Source organism: Gambusia affinis, linkage group LG20 (assembly GCF_019740435.1).
Source record: "Gambusia affinis linkage group LG20, SWU_Gaff_1.0, whole genome shotgun sequence".
Taxonomy (NCBI): domain Eukaryota; kingdom Metazoa; phylum Chordata; class Actinopteri; order Cyprinodontiformes; family Poeciliidae; genus Gambusia; species Gambusia affinis.
In genome coordinates, this window is record NC_057887.1 from 1,766,956 (window position 1) to 1,787,245 (window position 20,290).

Below are 20,290 nucleotides of genomic sequence, written 5' to 3' on the forward strand. Positions count from 1 at the left end.
TGTTAGTAAGATTTAGCTGCAGATTCATTTGCTACAGATGATCCAGCGTTCACTGAAAACAGTAAACAAGCATTTTAAGGCAGTAAAATTTTTAATGTGGTAAAAGGTATAAGTATATTTGCAATTTTAAGTATTTGCTATATTACCTTTGTAATAAATGGAAAATCTGTAGAATGTGACATTATTTTATCCAATTACTTTAGTCAGAATCAGATATTACTATCTTTATTCTAATTATTTTTTAGAATAATCATATTATATTTTAATTGTCTGAGGGCTAATAGATAGATAAGATTTAATCAATCCGGATGATAGGATGGCTTTTTTATGCTTTTATTTCACTGAGATCTACAGCTACACCTTGGACGTAATTTTCTGATGTTCAAAACCACACAGACAAAGTAAAAAACATGATTCAACAACAATGAACCCGTTCATTTTGGACCATCTGAATGTTTGTGTAAAACCATGAGCTGTCAGCACGTCTGCCTCTGATCAGCTGGATCTCATGGTGACCATCAGCAGGCCAGGTGGCCTCCGTCCACCGGCAGGGCGACTCCGTTAACCATGCTGCTCTTCTCACTCAGCAGGAACAAGATGCAGTTCACCACGTCCTCCTCCTCTGCACACACACACGCAAATACACATGTGGACTTTCCACTGATTTCTACACACAAACACACACTTCAGCTTCAAGCAAGCCTCTACAAACTGCATTCATTTTATACATTCAATTTGGAGAAAGGGGAGAGAAACTTGAAACCAGAGAATTTTCTGCAAAAAAACAATAAAAGTTATTTTATTTGGTAAATCGAACCTGCTGACAGAATGCAGCAGATCATTAAACTGAACAATGAACCCGTTCATTTTGGATCACCTGAATGTTTGGGTAAAACTCTGAGCTGTGAAGGATGAAAAGGACTCTTACATACTGAAGTAATATTTCAGATATTTCAGTTCAGTTGTGTGTCCATTAGATGATCTCTGATTCAGATTCCACTCTAGTATCATCAGTATCATCTGATGCTGATTAGTAAAATCAAGGATTATCTTCCCCATATCGCCCTAGATGCTTTTATTACTTATGTATTCCCTCCACTGGCTGCCCGTTTCTATTAGAACTGATCCTAAGATCTTGTTTTAGTTTTTAAATGACTCATCTTTTCTAATCGACTTTTAATACCAGACAGCATAACGAATAGGCCAGTTCTTGTTTGTTTTATAAAAAGAACGTTAAGCAAATATCTGGTTTCAGCTGTAAGTCAAACTTAGTTTATTCAGAAAACATTTGAATGAGGTTTTAAACAGTTTTCTATGTGTTGTCCGAAACAGAGGCAGGAAGTGACACGTGCAGAGATCTTACTCTACGTGTTGGGAACAGGCCAGAGAAGAAATGGCTGACAGTGTTGAGACTCACCGACTCTATTCAGTTTAGCCACTCTTATATTTAAAACAGGAAGGAACCAGAATGAAAATCAACAAGATTAGCTTTTACCATAAGAACAATTCTAACAGTTTGTTTCAGCAGCCTGGTCGGTGTTGGTATATTTCTTGTAATGCTGTTGCAGGTGATTTCTGTATTGATACTGCAGAGGTTTACTAACTCATTTACAGAGTTGTGATAATCATTGGCTATTCTAACGTAACTTTTGATTGTGAAAATTGTAAAAATGTTAAAGAAATCTTAAAAAGCTGTGAAGGATGAAAAGGACTCTTACATACTGAAGTAATATTTCAGATATTTCAGTTATTTAAGATAAAAGTATTGGGAAAATCTCTGAAAGCTGATTGTTTAAGAGCACAGATTACCAAACAACACTGTGAGAACACAAGGTCGTGACCTCTGTATCTGACCTGCGAAGCGGCCCAGGGGGATGCGGGACTTCATGGTCTGGGCTTTTTCCGGGTCACTCCAGCCCAGGCGACCCATCTTTGTCATAACAACTGTAGGGTTGACGCTGTTCACACGAATCTGATCGGACCACAAAGCAAGTTTCTGAGTCAGCACAGAGAGCAGCATCACCGTGTGTGTGGAGAACACACACACTGACAGGAGTTTCTGCTGCTAAGTCACTGATGTCTTGGTTTTTTAGAGGACGCTCTGTCAGTTAAAGGTTTCTGCTGCAGACATGAGGTGGGAATGCTTCTGTGTGGAAGTAATATCAATAATATCATGCAAAAAACTTTTTAAAAACTCCGGACAGTAACTGTCAGTGTTGTTGCTAGGCAGACTGGATACGTGCTGAACTTAGGCTTTACAGACAAAGTTTTATTTAAGTTAAGGTTTAATTAAAGCTCAGAGCTGCTCGACTATATATAGATGTGATTTCGGTATCTTTGGACCTTTAATTCTAAACTGGCCTTTTGGATTGGAGGTCAAACAGCTTCAGGAAACGAGAGAAAAAGAACAACTGTAAATCCTCTGTTCAAGAAGAGTTCTCTGGAACCGTTGTGGTGTTTAAAACAGACAGAGGCTGGGCTCCTTTAGCGAATCCCTCCTGCAGGTTTGAGTGAAGCAGTACCTGATGGGGTCCGAGCTCTAGGGCCATCACTTTGGTCAGCATGTCCAGGGCCCCTTTAGTTGCACCTGAGCAAGACAGAACGACACTGGAAGTGATTACAAGAACATCAAAGTTAGAATACTGTGAAAAAGTGCTATGATGCAGCATCTCAGAAAGGGAAACTCATTATGTATTATAATCACATATAACATAGAGAGATATTTCCCAAGACTGTTTCTAGTCATTTTGATGATTATGCAAGTTCAGTGTCCCAGAAAATCAAAATCGTGTGAAAAAGATTCTTTATTATTGTAATAACTAACCTGTTAACCCCAGTCAGCTGTTTAACTAAAACACCTGCAGATGTTTCCTGAGCCTCCAAGGTCACTCTGGGTCAGCAGGACACAATCATGGTAAGGTTTGGGGTATCATGTTTTACTGGTTCTGGTCCACTGGGTTTCCACAGTCAACGCAGTGTTGACCAGGAGAATCTAGAGCTCTCCATGCTTCCTCTGCTGACCAGCTGGATGAAGATGAACTACAAACTCCCCTGACCTTTAACCCCTTTGAACATCTCAGGGCTGTTGTCAAGAGGAAGATGAGAGACAACAGACCCAACAGGGCAGTTGAGCAGAAGGCAGAAACCAAACCAACCATCACACATACACAGAACCACCGGCTGGTCGCCTCCATGCCACGGCGCATTGATCCAGTAATTTAAATTAAAATGGAGCCCTGACCAAGAACTGAGTGGACAGAAGCATACCTGTCAGAGTCCTGACCTCTGTGCTTAAAGCACCCGATTTTTATTGTTCTAATCTGATATTTTAGCCTTCTGAGACACTGAATTTTGGCTTTTCTTCACCTATAAGCCACAATTATTAAAACTGCAAAGGACAAAAGCTGAGAATATTTCAATCTGTGGGCAATGAATCTCTCGAAATTGACCGTTTCACTCTCTGAGAGGGCCGGCAAGAAATATTGCACTTTTTATTTTATGCAATATTTCATTTCTTCGGTTTGTTTCTCAAAGTGTGGTGAAGGAGAAGACAGTGAATGTCAAGCTGTCTGTTCCTCACAGTAAACAGCATGATCCCTGAGGGCGCGCTGAGACGCCTGGCTGGACACGTTGACGATGGAGCCGCCCGACCCTCTGGCTTTCATCCCACCAGCCACCATCTACCACAGACACAGAAACAGATAGCTTTGGTGGTTTACAGTAAAAGGATTGCATGGTCCATCTAACTGTGTGTGTGTGTATCGCAGAGTTAAGCATTCACAGCCATCAGCAGTTTTGTGTTTTGCTGCCTTCTGCACAGCATAAAGTCCACCTCAGAGTGCCAGTGGCAAAGGTTTTAGAGTCATTCTGAGGAAATCACTAGTGAGGAAGAATATGAATAAAGTGTTTTGATGAATTCAATAAATTCATTTAATGTAGATGCACATGGCAGCTGAAAAAACAGATCTTACTTTAGGGCTGTTTTACCTGAGAAACGTGCAGCACAGCTTTCACATTCACATTAAACATTCTGAAAAACAACAACAGTTGGTTGAAACCAGTTACTCAGTTCTTGTCCTCACCCTTTGACCTGATCTGTATCTAAGAGAGTAAAATGGTGTCATTCTGGCCTTACAGGTCAAACTGGTCAGGCGTGACCTCCAGGAATGGCTGCAGTTTGGCGTAGGCAGCATTGTTCACCAGCAGATCGATGGGCCCGACGTCCTTCAGGGCAGCCTCGGTGGCTGCCCAGTCCACCAGGTCCACACACACTGGGACGATGGCTGGACACTGGAGGGGGGCGAAGGAGGAAGTCAGAGTATTTACTTTCAAGGTGAAGGCAGAGAGAGAATGAACAAGATGTCTGCACATCTACAGAAAACCAAACTGTGAGGGAGTTTGTATCAAATAAGAACAGGGATGGGGTGGTGTGTGTGTGTGTGTGTGCGTGTGTGTGTGTGTGTGTGGAGGGGGGCGGAGGGGTCACCACAGTGGGGTTACCTCTTGCACTAAACTGTTGAGGTCAGCCTGTGTCCGTGTGACTGCAGTGACCCTCGCCCCGCAGCGAGCCAGAGCCAGAGCCGTGGCCCTGCCGATACCTGATACACAAAATATACATCATCATCCAGACTGAAGCTGCAGGGTCACACAAATCCACCAACATGCACACACACATGTTTGCATGGCTATCTTTGTGGGGACTTTCCACTGACTTCCATTCAAAAAGAGCGTTTCCCATTGTTGGAACCAGGCAGGCTTCACTCCTCACAACGTAGTATGTGTCAAGAAAATGCTCCCCACAAGGTATTACAAACACACACACACACACAATTCAAAAATACTTTATTGATCCCAAAGGAAAACTAAACATTGCTCTAAGTCATATTAATTCAAATTTGTCAAAGAGTTATTGTACATCCTGATAGCAGAAAGAATCTCCTGTAGCTGCCTGTATTCAGTGGATCTGAAGAAGCCTCTGACTGAAGGCGCTCTGTCTATGACAGCCTCATAAAGAGGAGGTAAAGGTTGTCCATCATTTTCTTGACTTTATGTCGAATCAGTGTTTGCATCATCATTTCCAGAGGTTCCACACACACAAATATTTTTCAAAATGTTTTGGCGGAAATTTCTTTTTTTGAAATGTCAAAAATCTTTTTATCACTTCATTTTTAACAATACTGTACAACAATTTATTTTGAAAGCAGTGAGGAAACTGGATCAGTGGTAGCGATTTAATGGCCACCAAGCCTCAAACATCTGGAGTATGAAGACTAGATTGTGACGGAGAATAAACACATAGAGAACTGAAGCATCGTCCGTCTGTAGATTCCCAGTGAGGCACTGTTTGCCTTATTACTGAATGGATTCATTCCATTTCTACACCAAAAATTACAAAGTAAAAAACTAAAAAAAAAAAAATAAAATATTTTTTGTGAGAAAAAAACTAAATGTGACAGGTATATAACTATTCAGCCTTTGAGACGATATAACCCTGATCTTCTGTCTGATGTTTCTAAAAGTCAAACAGCCTGTGGTGAATTCAGTAAACTGAAAACTAAAAGTGAATGTTTCTATAAGACCTGATCTGAGTTCAGAGCAGAGAAACCAACTAATGAAGTCAGACGAACAGACTACAGAATATCTGAACATGTTCTAATCTGACTTTCAACAGTCAGATTAGAACAGATTAGAAACAGATTATATTGTGGAGGTTCAGGTCATCCAGTTCAGAACTGACCTATGATGTCACGAGGTGCAGGAATCTCTTCTGGTCTGAGATGAGAATTGCTTCATGATCTGTTTCATTAAATTAATTTTAATAATCTTTCTCTATATAATATGCCAGTGAATGATTGACTTGTGAATATAACGATAAAGTGGAACTGAAACCAATAGACACGTCAAACATGTTTTTCTCGCGCTGATGGTGAGATAAAGTTATTAAAAACACTGGAATGAGAGACAACTTCCGCATAAACACATAACCGAACCCGCTCTGCGTGCCGGCGGTACCGTCCCGGTCCTCTGAGGATTATTCCCACCTTTTCCTGCTCCTGTCACCAGCGCCTGTTTGCCTGCAAATGAAATCTCCATGTTGAGAGGTTCGGTTCGGTTCGCTTCGGCTGCGATCAGCTGCAAATGGACAACACACAGCAGCTTCGGTCACGTTTTCGGTGGATCTGTTTCAGTTCCAGTTCATTTCAAACTGAGACAGTCCTTCATGTGACTGGTACCGTGAAGAGAACTCACCTTTTGTAGCCAGATCCGGGTTCAGAACCCGAACCTGAAAGTCCAGGAGGAAAGTCCTGTTTCACTTCCAGGTCAGAGCTGCTGCTCTCACTGACTGAGCATGAGTTGGTGTTTACATGACCGTTCAACTAAACATAGCACATATTTTTTTACACAGTTTTCTGATTGGGCTGGAAGCTCACCTGCTTCTCTGATAAATAAACAAAAGCAAAAAAAAAACCCGTGTATATCATAATTTTGAAATAATCTCCCATTATCACGTAGCAATCTCAGAATATTGAGGATAAAGTTTTGTGCTTTGAGCTACCACAGCTTCCAAATGAACTCCATGTACTGATACGTTTAGGCATCATCTAGGGTGACCAAACGTTCGTATTTCACGGGACATGTCCGTATTTCACGTCCTGTCCCGGGCGTCCCGGGATATTTTTAGAAAGTGAGGAAATGTCCTGTTTTTTCGTGGTGTCTCCCCAACCCCCACCCCACATTCACAGACAAAGCTTTTGTTGTTTTGTTTTTTTCATTTTGTATACAAAATCAATTTATTGAGTGGGCTGTTCTTTCAGCAAATGGTTGTTTTTTTAGACAGTGTACTCCAGTTAATGCTCAATCAATTCCTAAATTAGTTGTCGATTGTTTCAATCATTGATTAATCGCAATTAATAGGAGTGCTTCAGCCTAGGTCTCATATCAGTAGCTGCGGAAATTGATTTCCTTTAGACAAGTCTGTAGGTTTTATTTTATTATAAACATCTGCAGTCCAGTTATTAATCAGTCCATGTCCCTTGGTTTCTTATCTTCTGTTTAAGTTTTGGTGATATTTTTTGCCTTGTTTGCATTGAAAAGTCACTTCCTCCAGTTGATCCCTTACAGCTATCTCAAAGATCACCTCAAATTTATCACCTTGAGTTTTCTGGCTTGATGCTTTTGAAGGTGTTGCTGGATTGACCCTCACCATAAACTTCCTGGATTGTTTTGGAATGGGCCTACATCAGGTCCAGTGTGTTCTGATGGAGCCTCCTTGAGAATGATAGTTGATTTCAGAGCTTTTAATGAAATCACTCATAGGTCAAGCTCTCCAAACAATCATTAGCCAGAAATGTTCAGATTTACAAATAAAATACTAAAAAATGTTTGCAGAGGTCAAGTCAACATACACATCTTCACTCTCCTGCTGCCATTCATCCAGTTTTAGAGTTTAACGGCAGGAAATGAGCGACCTTTTATGAACCCAGAGAAATGTGATGCCCAGCTTCAAAAACAGTCACTCAGTCTGAAACAGCCAGAAAAATGAAGGCTTTAATTTTGTTCTGCAGCATAAAGGAACACGAGTTAACAGAAACAGTCTGACCCACCGACCCGCAGTGGGACACATGCTTTTGGGTTCTAGTCTTCCTGTGCAGAGGTAGCCTGTTGCTTTACACAAACTCACAGGAGAAACACACACACACACACACACACTGGGTTGTTATCTGAGACACATGGCAGGATCAGGCTCACGGTGAAAACAGAAGGTTAGAGCGGAAAACTCCTGATGATTATGTTTAATAAAGCTAAGGTTGCCTCTAACAACACTTTAAATGTCATGAGGAGGGGTTCTGTAGAGAGTTTTAAGCAGTCATCATCTTACCTGCAGCAGTTAACATGTAAACATCTTCACTTTGATCAAACAGATTATCTCTCTTTAGCTAATGTCTCAACAAATCAGTGCAGATTTCTAACTGACAGCATCAGTGGTTCAAGCAAACACTAAAAAAAAAAACCTTGTAAACTCTCAACCTGTGATGTTAAATTGTTTAAAAGCAGCCATGTCAAACCTAACATGGGAACATGTCAAAGAGAGATGATCTGTTTGACAGGTCAAAGGAGTCAGAGGTCACATGCATCGTGATATGATACAGGAAATTTACAAACCGAGATGAGCTCACCTTTCTTCAGACTAATTCAAAGAGAGAAAAGTTTTATATTGTCAAGAGTTTTGATAAACTCAGCTTTAGAGGGTTCTGAGTGTTCAGAGCATGAACCACAGTGACACGTTGGAGCTTTGAAGGTTTTTTAAGATGAAGAAAATCACTTTCTGTTTCTCTGACTAACCACCCATCTCCATTCAATCAGGGGAGATGACGACCAATAACTTCACCACAGAACCCAAGTATATGAAAACTAAAAACAAACAAACCAAAAAAAAAAAAAGACAAGTACAGGTTAACAATCTGATCCATGTTCATCCTGATAGCATCAGATCCAGATTTTACTCCTTGATTGTGAAGATATGTCCCGACTCTGTCACCATAAAACCAAAATAAAAAATATAGCTCATCCAATTTGACATCAGTACAATAATACAATACTATATTCAACAAATGCTGATAACATAAAGCATGTGACAAGAGTGCAAAAGAGGAAATAAACTGGGAAAAGATATTTGGCTGAGTGTATAAAAGCATTTATCAGGTGCAGACTGAAAGAGTGACGTGAGTTTTGATCATTTCCTTTCTGCTCCATTAACATCCGAGAAGCTATAACTAATTTATTACAAGAATCTTAAACATTTCCTTCATTTTAATCAAACATTCAAACAAATGGTAAAAAAAAATTATTAAGCTGAAACGTCACGTCTTTATAAGGAAATACAAATACTGAAAGGTGTTGCATGTAAAAGGAAAGCAGTCCAAATCAGGTTCCATATTTAAACTGCTCTCTGTGTGTTTTCCCTGCAGATATCTGTCCTTGTCTAGGGAGACATCTGAAGTTAGAAACAGGAAATGCTACAAGTGAAAGTCAGAGCAAAATCTCTAATGCAACAGTTAAAAACCCCCAAACAATTATGATTTCTTCTGTTGCCTCAGAGTTACTGAAGGTTTCAACAAGCTGGTTATTCTGTCACGTCTTCCATCTAACAAACATGCAGAGACCTGCTCCAATAAAACATAAGCTCAATCTGTGTTTCTTTTGCATTAATATCTTCATGTCCACACAGTGATTCTGAAGGCTAAAAATACTGCTCAGCACATTACTAATACTACCACTAATAATAATAATAATAATAATATGGCCAAAAAAACTGCAGGATTACCTTTTAAACAGGTTCCAGTTTAACTGAGTTTAACTCATTTTGATGTAATTTGTGTTAAAATGAATGATGCAGCAGGAAGGTGAACGTCTCAGGCCCGGATCTTTCATCGCCCTCATCTATGCATGTGTCGTCTTCTTGAGCTTCTTCTGCGTCTGTTTTGCTCGGTGCCATGTTGCTTCTCGATCTCCTGATGCGTTTGGCCAGAGAGAGCTCCTTCATTTCCTGCAGGTTTTCCAGGCGTAACCAGCAGGATGTGGGACGAATCCAAATGTGATCTGGTGACATGTGAGGCTCTCATCTCTTTCTGCCATGTGCACGAGAATAAAACAAAAACAAAAAACTCCTCTGTTAGTTGGACCCTGAATAGTTTTCTTTATTGCAATCATTGAGCTGCTGGTGCAGGAGGGGGCGGGGCTTGATGGTGATAATGGCTCATTCTTCCATCCAGTGCAGGCTGAAAGAGCAGGTCTGGTTCTCAGAGTGGAAATGTTAGTTTGGGTCAATAAACCAGAAGATAGAAAACTGAAGGGTGATTGTTTGTCGTTTTTTTCCAGGTGTGCCTAATGACTCACAATTTGCACATTTTCCATAACCTGAATTTTTTCAAAATGTCTGTGAGCAAAGTGTCTGTGGATCATCAACAAGTATCCCCAGATTTTGGGGTGTCTAGGTTCCCCGAGTTAACACTGCTGCTGTTTGAAGGGTTGCCTTGGCAACAGACATCAGGTGATTATAACATTTAGTCAGAAAATCTGACTTAATTATAAAAGAAATGGCATAAAAATATGTACCTACCATAGTACCATGGTGGACCCAAAAGAACAGCAGATAACTAACAGTCCACAAGCAGCAGAGAGGAGCCAGGTGAGCTGGCTGCTCAGGATTCCTGCTGGAGGTGTTCATGTCCCTCCGGACCAGACCCAGTCTGGTCAGAATATGGGAATATATTTCTCTGCAGGCCTGGGAACGCTGTGGGATTCCCCAGGCGGAGCAGGACCAGGGGACTGCAGGGCGGGAAGGCTACTGAGGCTGCTGTCCCCAGGCCCACCCGGATCAGGAGGAATCCAGCGGATGGACCATCTCCTCACTGACATGACATCAGTCCAGGAACAGGGAAGTTATTTTTGACGTATTGAATTATTGCAGAAACACTTGGGCTGAGTTATTTCCAGGATGTTCAGTTTGTGTGTCCAGGTTTTAACTTCGGACACCACTCAGTGTCTGGGTACAGAAGGCAGTGGACCGTCTTAAACCTGCAGGACGGACAGAGACACAAGTGTTGAGTTTGTACCACAGTAAGAAGTCGAGCTTTACCTTTCCTCAGCATGGAGGCGTGTCCAGTATTACCATGAGAAAAGGTTTGTGCATCTCTCAAGTCAGATCTAATGTTTTATCAGGTGTTCTAAAAACAACTACTTTCTATGACTGAAGGCTAAGTGAGTCAGTCATAAAGGTTGTGATGGGTCAGCATGTGAGCTCTGAGGTTGAATCTGACCAGATCTGCATCTGTGACATGTTCAAACTATAAAAATACATAACATTTTTTTTTCTTGATAAATCCGGCTAAATGTTTTCCGTTTTAAGTCAGTATGGTTTACTACACGGGTCGCCATTCTAAGGTTTGACCCCAATGTAATGATGGTCTTTACATTGGACTCTAATCTGCCTTTATCTTCTGCTTTTAATGGCCTCTTTTTGACTGAGCAGCTTTTCAGGCTTTAGCAGCGTTTTGTTCTGGTGCTGATTCCCTCTGGAACCCGTTCTGCTCTGGGACACGCCGACTGATGGAGGTTCATCCACCAGCCTAGTCCCGATACAGGCTGACAGATATCGACTTTTCACATTTTCTTATGACACAAAAGCATTTGAGGTGCTTACAGGACCATTAAACTTGTTTAAAGGTGCATTACTCTTAGTGAATGGTGATATCTAAAGTTAATTAAACGATTAATACTCACTATTAATATTCAAACAGAAAACAGAAATAATGTAGATAATTCTAAATGACTTAAAACAAACAAAGTTTAACCTTATTTGATGTCAGGTTTTGTGTCGTGTAAATCCCTTCATTCAAATGTCATCAGTTTAAAGATGTTATCCATCCACAGCACAAAGTCTCCCTTTGTCCTGCGCTTATACTGTAGTGTACGTTTACTACAATCAGTTTTGCTGACTTCAGTTTCTATAAAAGTTGTAACTGAGAATTTTACCATTGTTGAAGATGTGCAAGCTAAGGTTTGCTACTAGCGTTAGCTTAATCTAGGTGTTAAGGCCCAGCAGATAACAGCTAAATGTCTGCTTGTTAGATCCCAACTGAAGAACATCGAACATGATCTACCATCCACACAGTCAGGAGGGTTGATGAAACGGTTAGTTCAGAGCTCCCCACAGGAGCTCAGGTTGTTTGGGAAACCTTCAGAAAGAGACACTTCCTGCTCACCTGGTGGGGTCTTCAGTCAGAGAAAAGCCCCCAACAACGCTGACCACGTTTCTTCTGTTCTCAAAGCCTCCATAACTCAGAGTGACCTTGAGAAAGACATGCGGCAAAATGAGAAAATAGAAGAAAAAACACTAAATCAGGAACACCCTGTTGGTACTGGCCCTTTGGCCCACTGGTCATAAAACACCTGGACACTGTCAGCAGTCATATTCAGTTATGGAATCAGGATGTAAAACTGCAGTTGGGGTGTAACTGTACATGCCTCTGTTTAGCCACACTTCATGCATTTTTATTTTATTAAATAACAATAAAAAAAACTAAATGATAAATATTAATGTAAATAATTAGATCTATTTAGTTAGCTCCAAGCTCCTCCTTGAACCTGCAGTCTCCGGTGAGCTTATGCCTCACACCTCCCCCACTCAGCTCCTCTAGACTAGCAGCAGCAGCAGCAATTAGACAACACCTGGAGGAACTGTGGGTCTACTGGGTTTATTAGAACAACTACAACACTTGGAAGAATGGTTGTAAACGGCATCAATCGGGAAATATTGCTGTGATGAAGAGCTGAAGGTGGAAAGACTAGGAGCCTCTTAAAGAGACAGCGGCCCAATTCAAGGTGTCACATACAGCTATGACGCAAATTCAAGTTTCTTTTAAGTTCTGTTTATTATATGCAGCATTTTCATAACAACTGACATAGTTACTTGATTATATAATAAAATAATACATAAAACCACCTCTTTAATCACCACACATTCCTCTCCTTTTCACTTTCCTTTAAACCGTCCACTTCTCTTATTCTCACTCATTTTCAGTTATTTGCCACTATTCCCCAGTGCAGGTAGTTTTCTTCAGTGAGTTCTAGTTGCAGATTGTTTTTTGCCTTCAGCTGCTCATGTGGAGCGCTCGGCCCATGCTCATGATGCCAGCTGGATAATTCCCAAAAAATGCCACGAGTTGCTGCAATGTGATCAACTAAATTGCTTTATGTGTTGTGCAACTGAAACGTGTGCCTCGTAAAGAGGCCAGAAATCAAAACTCCAAAATGAATGAAATAGTAAGAGGTGCTTGCTAACTCACCTGCTGGAGCACGGTGGGAACGGGCAGCTTCTGCAGGTTCTCCAGGTGAGAGTGGAACAGGTGTGTGTGAGTGAGTGTGACCTCCAGTAGCGCTTCGATGATGTAGCCGATGGTGCAGTCATCTGGGAGGCGGATCTTTTCTGCCGTGGTGATGAAGTTCCCCAAACTCAAACCACAAAATGATTCAGCGTTTAGAACAACTCCTCGTTTCCACGACAACAGCTGTCTAAACTCCAGACATGTTCCAGGTGAATGCGTGACCCGGCTAATGACTGCTAATGTCACTACAGATTTAGACACTAAAATAAATAAATAAATAAATAAACATACAAGCCCAGAAAAGTGTATAAAGGCACAACAGTCGTCAAGCTCACCAGCTACCTGAAACACTCAGCAGGATTAGTTGATGTGGTCACAATGGGATTACATAATCTGGTATTTCAGCCTGTTTGTTAAAGGACCAAACTGCCTGAAATGGATTCTGTGTTTTAACTGGACTTTGTGCAGCTCTGTATTTCTGAACATAGTTACATTGTGACAACTCTGTGGTGCTAGCCTCCATCTTTCTGAACATCTAGTCACACATCATATCAAATCCTGCTATCTGAACTGCTACCGTTCAACCCACCACATCAGTGATGCAGCATCCTCTGTCCTCACTCATCTGGGGCCAAATGTCAGAATGTTCTTCATAGGTTTTCAATAAACATTTAACCCATCCCTGCAGCAACAAACTCAGAAACCAAGGCAACTTGGTTTCAACATCTGGGTCAGGAATGGGCTCCTGGGCCCCCTGCAGACAAATATCCCCATGCAGAACATGGAGCCCCTCAGGGATGGAACTCGGCCCCTTTGTTAACCCAGCTGGTAGCAAAGTCACAGAACTGGATTTCATCCACCACAAGAACATGATCTACTAGAGAGGAAGTGGGCCACAAGGTGAAACACTGGAGAGCTGAAGGACTAATATAAAACTTTCCACCAATCTGATGGCTGACTCACTAAAATAACTGATTAAAAGCAATAAATATATTTGTTGTTGAGTTCATATGTCTATTTATTCATCAATGTAGGAGCAGAAATGGTTTTGAAGAAAAATATTTTTGCTCTTTTTTTTTTTTAAGATTTTAATCGAGTCCCACTACTAGTTATTTTATCTCTTTTTATCTAAAATGTCACTTTATTACAAACACTGATAATCATCACCACATCTGCTTGTGTAGATGGTTACATTCAGAGGAAATAAATGCAGCGTTTCTCCTGTCGTTTTGTTTCCGATGATAATAACCATGTGACTGTTAGCTCACCTGGCCCAGGGGCTCATTTTCAGAGCCAGACCTCGACTGATGCAGAACCCCGCTCCCCCTGTGGCGAACCAGAACTTCACAGACACCTGAAAGGAAGAAGATGGCAAATCAGCCGAATGCTACCAGGTCAAAAGAGAAAAGCACAAAAAAGTCACGGCTTAAAACGCCGGCCGGTCCAAATCTGCTAACTCTAAACAGGTTTATACGTGAAGCAGTGAGAGGAGCAGGAAACCGAGTGACGTCTACGCAGACTGACCGTTCCGTCGCTCTTCACCCTCTCCGCAGCCTCTATAGGGTGGTCCAGACTGGGCCGGCCCAGGTAGATGTCCTGGCTGTGATGGTATGAGGACAGCAGTCGCAGCAGACTGGGCAGGATCACATAGTTATCATCATCCACATGGCAGAACCACCTACAACACAAAGAACATCAGCAACACACATTGGTCGAAAAAGTCGTCCTCATCATCATCATCATCATCAATAGCTGGATCTTTGGTTCACTCTAAATCCTTCAGTCAGTCAGATTCTGGTCCTGATGAGACTCATGTCTCAGATTAAAAGCACCATTCAAAAATAATCTTTAAACAAGTATTAAACATGCTTTTGATTAAGTTGTAATTCTGTGTTTAAAAAAATGATTGGCCTGATGTATATTCTGGACTCGGATTTCATGTTTTTATTGACTGAAAACAGAAAATCGTAGATTACTGCTGGAGAACATCAATCTGTATGAAAACAATGTAGAATCTGGGTTTCAGTTGGTGAAGGAATTACTGAAGGAAATTAACTTTTCAATGACATTCTGAGTTATTGGATGGGTCTGTATTTTCTTATGAAAGTCCCAGACTCTTTAGAGCTGATTTTCAAATGGACGTACTGAAGCAAGGACAAAAAAAAAAAAAAGCAAGAAAGGAAGAAAGAAAAAGAAAGAAGGCAAAAAAGAAAACGTAAAAACGCAATAAAGAACAAAAGAGACAACAAAAGCCCAGAACTACAAACATTTCTCTGTACATTTTGAGACGTTGAAAAAGCAAACTCCAGACATTTTGCCACCTGGTAGAAACCCTGACATCGTATTCTGTGTTTCAGAACGTCAGACTCACTTCTTCTGGGACTCGATGAATTTATCGTACTCCACAGACATCTTGCAGCACAGAGCCTGTCGGTTGTGAGCAGCTGAGCAGTTGGTGTTGATGATGTTAGCTCCTGAGGCAGAGACATCCCAGAATAATCCAGAGTACAGGCAGGCTGGTGTGGTCAGAACAGCAACACTCTTCACTTCAGCTGCTTACCTGTCTTCAGCTGCAGCTCCCTGTCGTCACCATCAGTGAATATGTAGGTCTGGAACAGAGAGTTCACACCACCTGTTATAAGGGCCAATCAGATCATCTGCTGGCAGTTGCGAAAGGATCAGAGCAAAACATTATGACCACCATAGGCTTCTTGGCATCTGCAGCCCTTTTACTTAGTGCACAAGCTTCACTAGCTGAGACATGGAGCTGCTTGCATGTGACTGTGGTTTTAGAACAAAGAGGCCACCAGATGTTGATGCAAACATTTTGTGCATCACTCATTTTGATCCCAGTCTATTGTAGGCAGAACAGAATCGGATTCTGTTTTCCATATGCTGATGAGAATGAGAGATGAGTTGGGCATCTTGGCACGACGAGTCACAGACGACCTTTCACCATAGTGAACAAACAAACATCCGTGGTGCGCCAACGGCAAAAACATTGATGTTTGTACATTTAGAGACAAATATTTGTTGACTAAAGTAATAATAATAATAATTTTAAAAAAACTCAACGCAGCGCTGGAGATCAGAGGAGAAAGGCTCAAACTGTGGACCAGCATTTATGAGAGAAGTTGAGTTCAACCAGCTGTTGTGGAATCAGATGTTAATCATTTCTGTAATTGCTCCAATATGCGACCCTCTGTGCACATGGAGGCTGCCATAAACAGCAGTGGAAAGACTTTAAATTAACTGTCAGCAACAAATCTTCTTTTTGCTGCTGGCATGAAGACCTGGCTGCTCTCTGCCGGTGTGAGCTGTGTGTTTGTGTGTGTTCAGAACTTGCAGATTGCATGGACATTTCCTCTGAATGCTCGACTGTTTCAGATCATCAAACATTTAAATACAAGACATAGATATCCTGAGTAAACATTGAAGTTTCCAAATGTGATTTGGTCTATTAGGGGAAAAGGTTAATCAGACCAACCAGTAAATGTCTCCTAAACCTAATAACCAGTTTTGTCTTTAGCAGGAACATCCAGCATCCAGAAAACTCCTCTGTCTTCTATCCAGTGCTCCAAGCGCTAACTAGCAACAACCAATCAGAGCCAGAGGGCTGGTCTTAGTGCTGGCAATCATCCTGGTGACCAAGCTGCTCATCCTTTCTAGCTCCACCTCCTTAGCTCTCTGCTACGCTACAATTTCTTTCAATAGAGGCATGAGGTGTTGCTTTTCGAGCTCTTCCCGCCTGCTTCATCTGGTCTGACAGGAACCATTTTCTGATTCTGCACATCAGGCAGTAATCAGGCCTGGCTGATGGTAATGAAACCAAACTCAAATAGTTTGATTTATGTGTGGCTTTGGAAATCTTTCAACCTACTCCAAGCTGCCAGATAGCTTCAGGGCTAAATAACCTTTACCAGTTAATTAAAAAATCTTTTTGCATTTACTCAGGCTATACTTGTCTGACATCTAAAACATTTTAATCAGAGCAAAAATAAAACAAATCAGAATAAATAATAATGACTAGGGATGCACCGACGTCTTTATCTGATATTAATGTTGTTTTTATGGCCAATAACTGATATTTTATAAATATATATTTCACTTCTCTTTCCACACCTTGGAAAAAAGCAGTCACACACTGACTTCATAGCTGCTTCAGTTAAGATCCACAGTCCTTTGCTGCATCACTCTCTTTGTCACATGACCAAACAAACACCACATGACCAACTTTCTCTCCTCTCCCTCCAGAAACAAAACGGCAGCAAGATGGAAATAAATGTTGGTTTTATTCATTGGACCGATACCGATGTTAGTGCCGATATGTTGTGTTTCCATAAATGTAAAGCAACAACTTCTTCACACCACTGCAACTGAACAGTTAAAATTATTTTACAAGCTAGACAAAAAAAGCAAACAGCTCCCATACAAAACATCGGCAGATGAAATAACATCTGGATATGTTGACTCCTCATTTCTCTCCAAAAGATTTAGCATGCCCAGCTGCATTACTCACGTGTTCCTTGGCTTGAGACACCCAGGTCTGGATCAGCAGCTCCAGTCTGGACCTGTGGTACTTCCTGGTGGTCTTCACTGCGATGAAAATGTCCTTCAGCTCCAGCTGGTCAGTATTCCTAGGCCCTGAGTCCACAGTTCTCTTGGGAGAGGGAACGTCAGTTCTAGCAGCTCCTCCAATGACCTCTGAACTCCTCCTGAGCCCTGTGGCCATGTCGGTGCCGCCAGCGCTGGCAGTACCTGCTGGTAGGTCGGCATGGTGAGTCTGCTCTGCTGAGGCAGACTTGGCATGGGGTCGGGGCTGAGGCGGCTCCAGCTGGCGGGGGGCCGACTGGAGGGCCGGGATGAGCAGCAGCAGGAAGGAGCAGAGAGCAAGAGAGAACAGGAAGCAGGACTTACTGACGCCCACCGAGGCTATGTGCATCCTGGCTGGCCAATGGTCAGCAGCCTCCAGGGGTCATCAGCCTCCAGGGCTGCAGTCGCTCCCAACACCGTCCTGGGCTGGCATCATTCCATCACATGGAAACCTGCAGGGGGCAGCCAGAACTTTCACTCAAAGCAACAATGATCCTGTAATAATAGTACAAAATGAGTCGAATCGATCATGCAAAAAATAATAATAACAACCACTGTCATTTATCATGACTAGCATTTGCAATTGAAAACACTTTGCATTTAGCAGAGCTCGTTCTGAAAGCAGGAAAGTCAGTGATCCGTGCAGTTGCCTGAGCTCACTTTCGTAAATAATTTTATTTATGAAGGTTTACTTATGCACTATGTGCATTATGAAAAAATGCACGTAGTGCCATTTTTTAGCACAGTCAAGTAACTATGTTACCTTCAGTTGTAATAGAAATGCTGTATCAAATGTGACTACAAAGAAACTTGACTTTGCAATTTCATGGTTTGAAATTGGGCCTCTGTCTCTTCAAAAACTCCTGCTCTTTCTGAAACTCCGCCTTCCAGAGGTTATCAGAACATGGCTCTTCACAGTTCCCACAGACATGAATGAACCACTCACCTCCATCTTGATAGGGAAGCGCATCGCAAAGCACATGGAGGAGCTTCGTACAATCAATGTTTAAACTGATTTGTAAAGGAGGTCAGAACTCTTTTCATGGATATAAGATTCTGGTGACTGGCAGAGTAACGGTATGCTACATGGCCGTCTTAGCTTGCAGATAAAAGGTACATTATCTTTGCTAATTTTGCTAGTTTGGCAGTAAGTACTATCAATCAATCAAATTTTATTTGTATAACACATTTCAGCATCAAGGCATTTCAAAGTGCTTACTACTGTAAATATCACTGATATTTACCTTAGCATTACACAGACGTGGGTAGATTACTCAGAAATTGTTAGAGTAATAGTTGTATGTACTTATATTATGTACAAGTTAAATGGGAGCGAGGGGAGAACTAATCCTAAACTTGTTGCTTGTTTATTGTTGTCATAGCAACTCCACTGTAATTGTCATCATAGTTAGTTACAAGGGCTGCACCGAGTTATCGGCCAGTCGAGTTATCTGCGCCGATTTTCTTAATTTTGGGAGATCGGTGACACATGTGAAGTCGATCTGATACACCAATCTTATAAACACTGTTGTCTTATTCTGTTCTATTCTATCCATTTAAAGAAAATACTAAATTAGAATTCATTGCTGCTAAACATGAAAGTTGGTTTTGTAGTTAGCTTTTCATGAGTAGCATGCCATTTAACCTTTGTTCAATAAGCAATAAACAAAGGTCAAATGGTATACTTTCTTTCTATATCGTAATAGATCAATTACGATATAGAATGATATAGTATTTATATTTCATTATAGGATGAAATATTCATGAAATAATGAATAACAGAGCATAAAGTATGCGAGTTGTCTAGCTTTCATTAGTAAGGTAACGACATAAACCGTGTAGATGTGTGGTTCAAATACAAATAAAAATCTAGTTTGAAAATGAGTCCCGTTCTGTGTGAAGTAGGCAGCAGGGGCCACAGGGAGGCATCACCCAACTGAAGGAAACGCCTTTAAAGGTTGTGTCTTTGGGACAGATTTCTGGTTAACTTCGTTCTAATGGTTTCAACAGATAAAGCTGACAGAAAACAATTTCAGAAGTTTGCCACCACATTGGAAACCCCTGAAGAAGTTATTGTTAAGTCAGAATAGAGTCCTTCTCATTAGCATATTTCTTCTTCATTTCCGGCTCTTTAAATGGCGCTTTGGAGCCGCGGTAGCATGATTACCCAAATAATCCCTGATCCCAATGAAGTAATGAATCCCGAGATATCCTGGGCGCTTTTTCAGGTTCAACACCTGGGAGAGTAGCACTCTGAACAGACATTCACAAAGTGGAGCAAAGAATATCACATATCAGCAACTTACCCTCATAAGGACCTTCTGTTTTACACTATTCGGAAACAGAGAAAAGCAGCAGAAACGAACCCCAAGCAGCCTCTGTGAGTTCTAAACGGCGCCAAATAAAGAACGGAACCGGAGCCAGCGTGTTCCTTCAGGTTCTGACGGCGGTTCAAACTGAGCTCCTGAACCCAGAGACAGGCGTCTGTCTGAGGACAGGACAGCAACAGAATGACTAGTTATTCTTCCGAACTCTCAGAGACACATTCCTAAAACTCTAGCTGCATCCGAGGAGGTAAAGCAAATCCGGTTCAAACTTTCAAAATAAAACAGCGATTATTTTTTTGTCAACAAATAAAAGCAGACTTTTATAGATGGGGATTGCAGCTCCATGTAAGAGTATGAGTCACCTGATATCAGTTATAACTACAATTTTCTTATTAGGGCCTACAACTCTGTTGTATTTCTTCTGTTAATCTTTTAACCTAAAAAAACCCCAAAACATCTGGTTGTTATTGTGCAGGTTCTGTT

The 20,290-nt window shown here is 41.4% G+C and overlaps 2 protein-coding genes across 3 annotated transcripts; both read right to left on the bottom strand.

Annotated features, from left to right (window-relative positions):
- Nucleotides 1-317: 317 nt before the first annotated feature.
- On the bottom strand, nucleotides 318-6,371 carry dcxr (dicarbonyl/L-xylulose reductase). Its single transcript, XM_044101954.1, has 9 exons — nucleotides 6,250-6,371; nucleotides 6,042-6,132; nucleotides 4,501-4,598; nucleotides 4,136-4,290; nucleotides 3,988-4,030; nucleotides 3,581-3,680; nucleotides 2,523-2,587; nucleotides 1,855-1,972; nucleotides 318-622 (listed from the first exon to the last, which is right to left on the bottom strand). The coding sequence occupies exons 2-9, from the start codon at nucleotides 6,091-6,093 to the stop codon at nucleotides 519-521; spliced, it is 735 nt and encodes a 244-aa protein (XP_043957889.1). The 5' UTR covers nucleotides 6,094-6,132; nucleotides 6,250-6,371; the 3' UTR covers nucleotides 318-518.
- A 1,163-nt stretch (nucleotides 6,372-7,534) lies between these two features.
- Nucleotides 7,535-20,060, bottom strand: rfng (RFNG O-fucosylpeptide 3-beta-N-acetylglucosaminyltransferase). 2 transcript variants are annotated; one of them, XR_006369308.1, is made up of 10 exons: nucleotides 19,787-20,060; nucleotides 17,407-17,932; nucleotides 15,448-15,496; nucleotides 15,259-15,361; nucleotides 14,412-14,565; nucleotides 14,156-14,241; nucleotides 12,849-13,014; nucleotides 11,766-11,851; nucleotides 10,121-10,578; nucleotides 7,535-9,629 (listed from the first exon to the last, which is right to left on the bottom strand). XR_006369308.1 is itself a non-coding variant. In XM_044102656.1 (9 exons), the coding sequence occupies exons 2-9, from the start codon at nucleotides 17,827-17,829 to the stop codon at nucleotides 10,503-10,505; spliced, it is 1,143 nt and encodes a 380-aa protein (XP_043958591.1). In that variant the 5' UTR covers nucleotides 17,830-17,932; nucleotides 19,787-20,060; the 3' UTR covers nucleotides 7,535-10,502. The 2 variants fall into 2 exon arrangements, 1 of the variants encoding a protein (XP_043958591.1); XM_044102656.1 differs by having other exon boundaries at nucleotides 7,535-10,578.
- Between the last annotated feature and the right edge of the window lie 230 nt (nucleotides 20,061-20,290).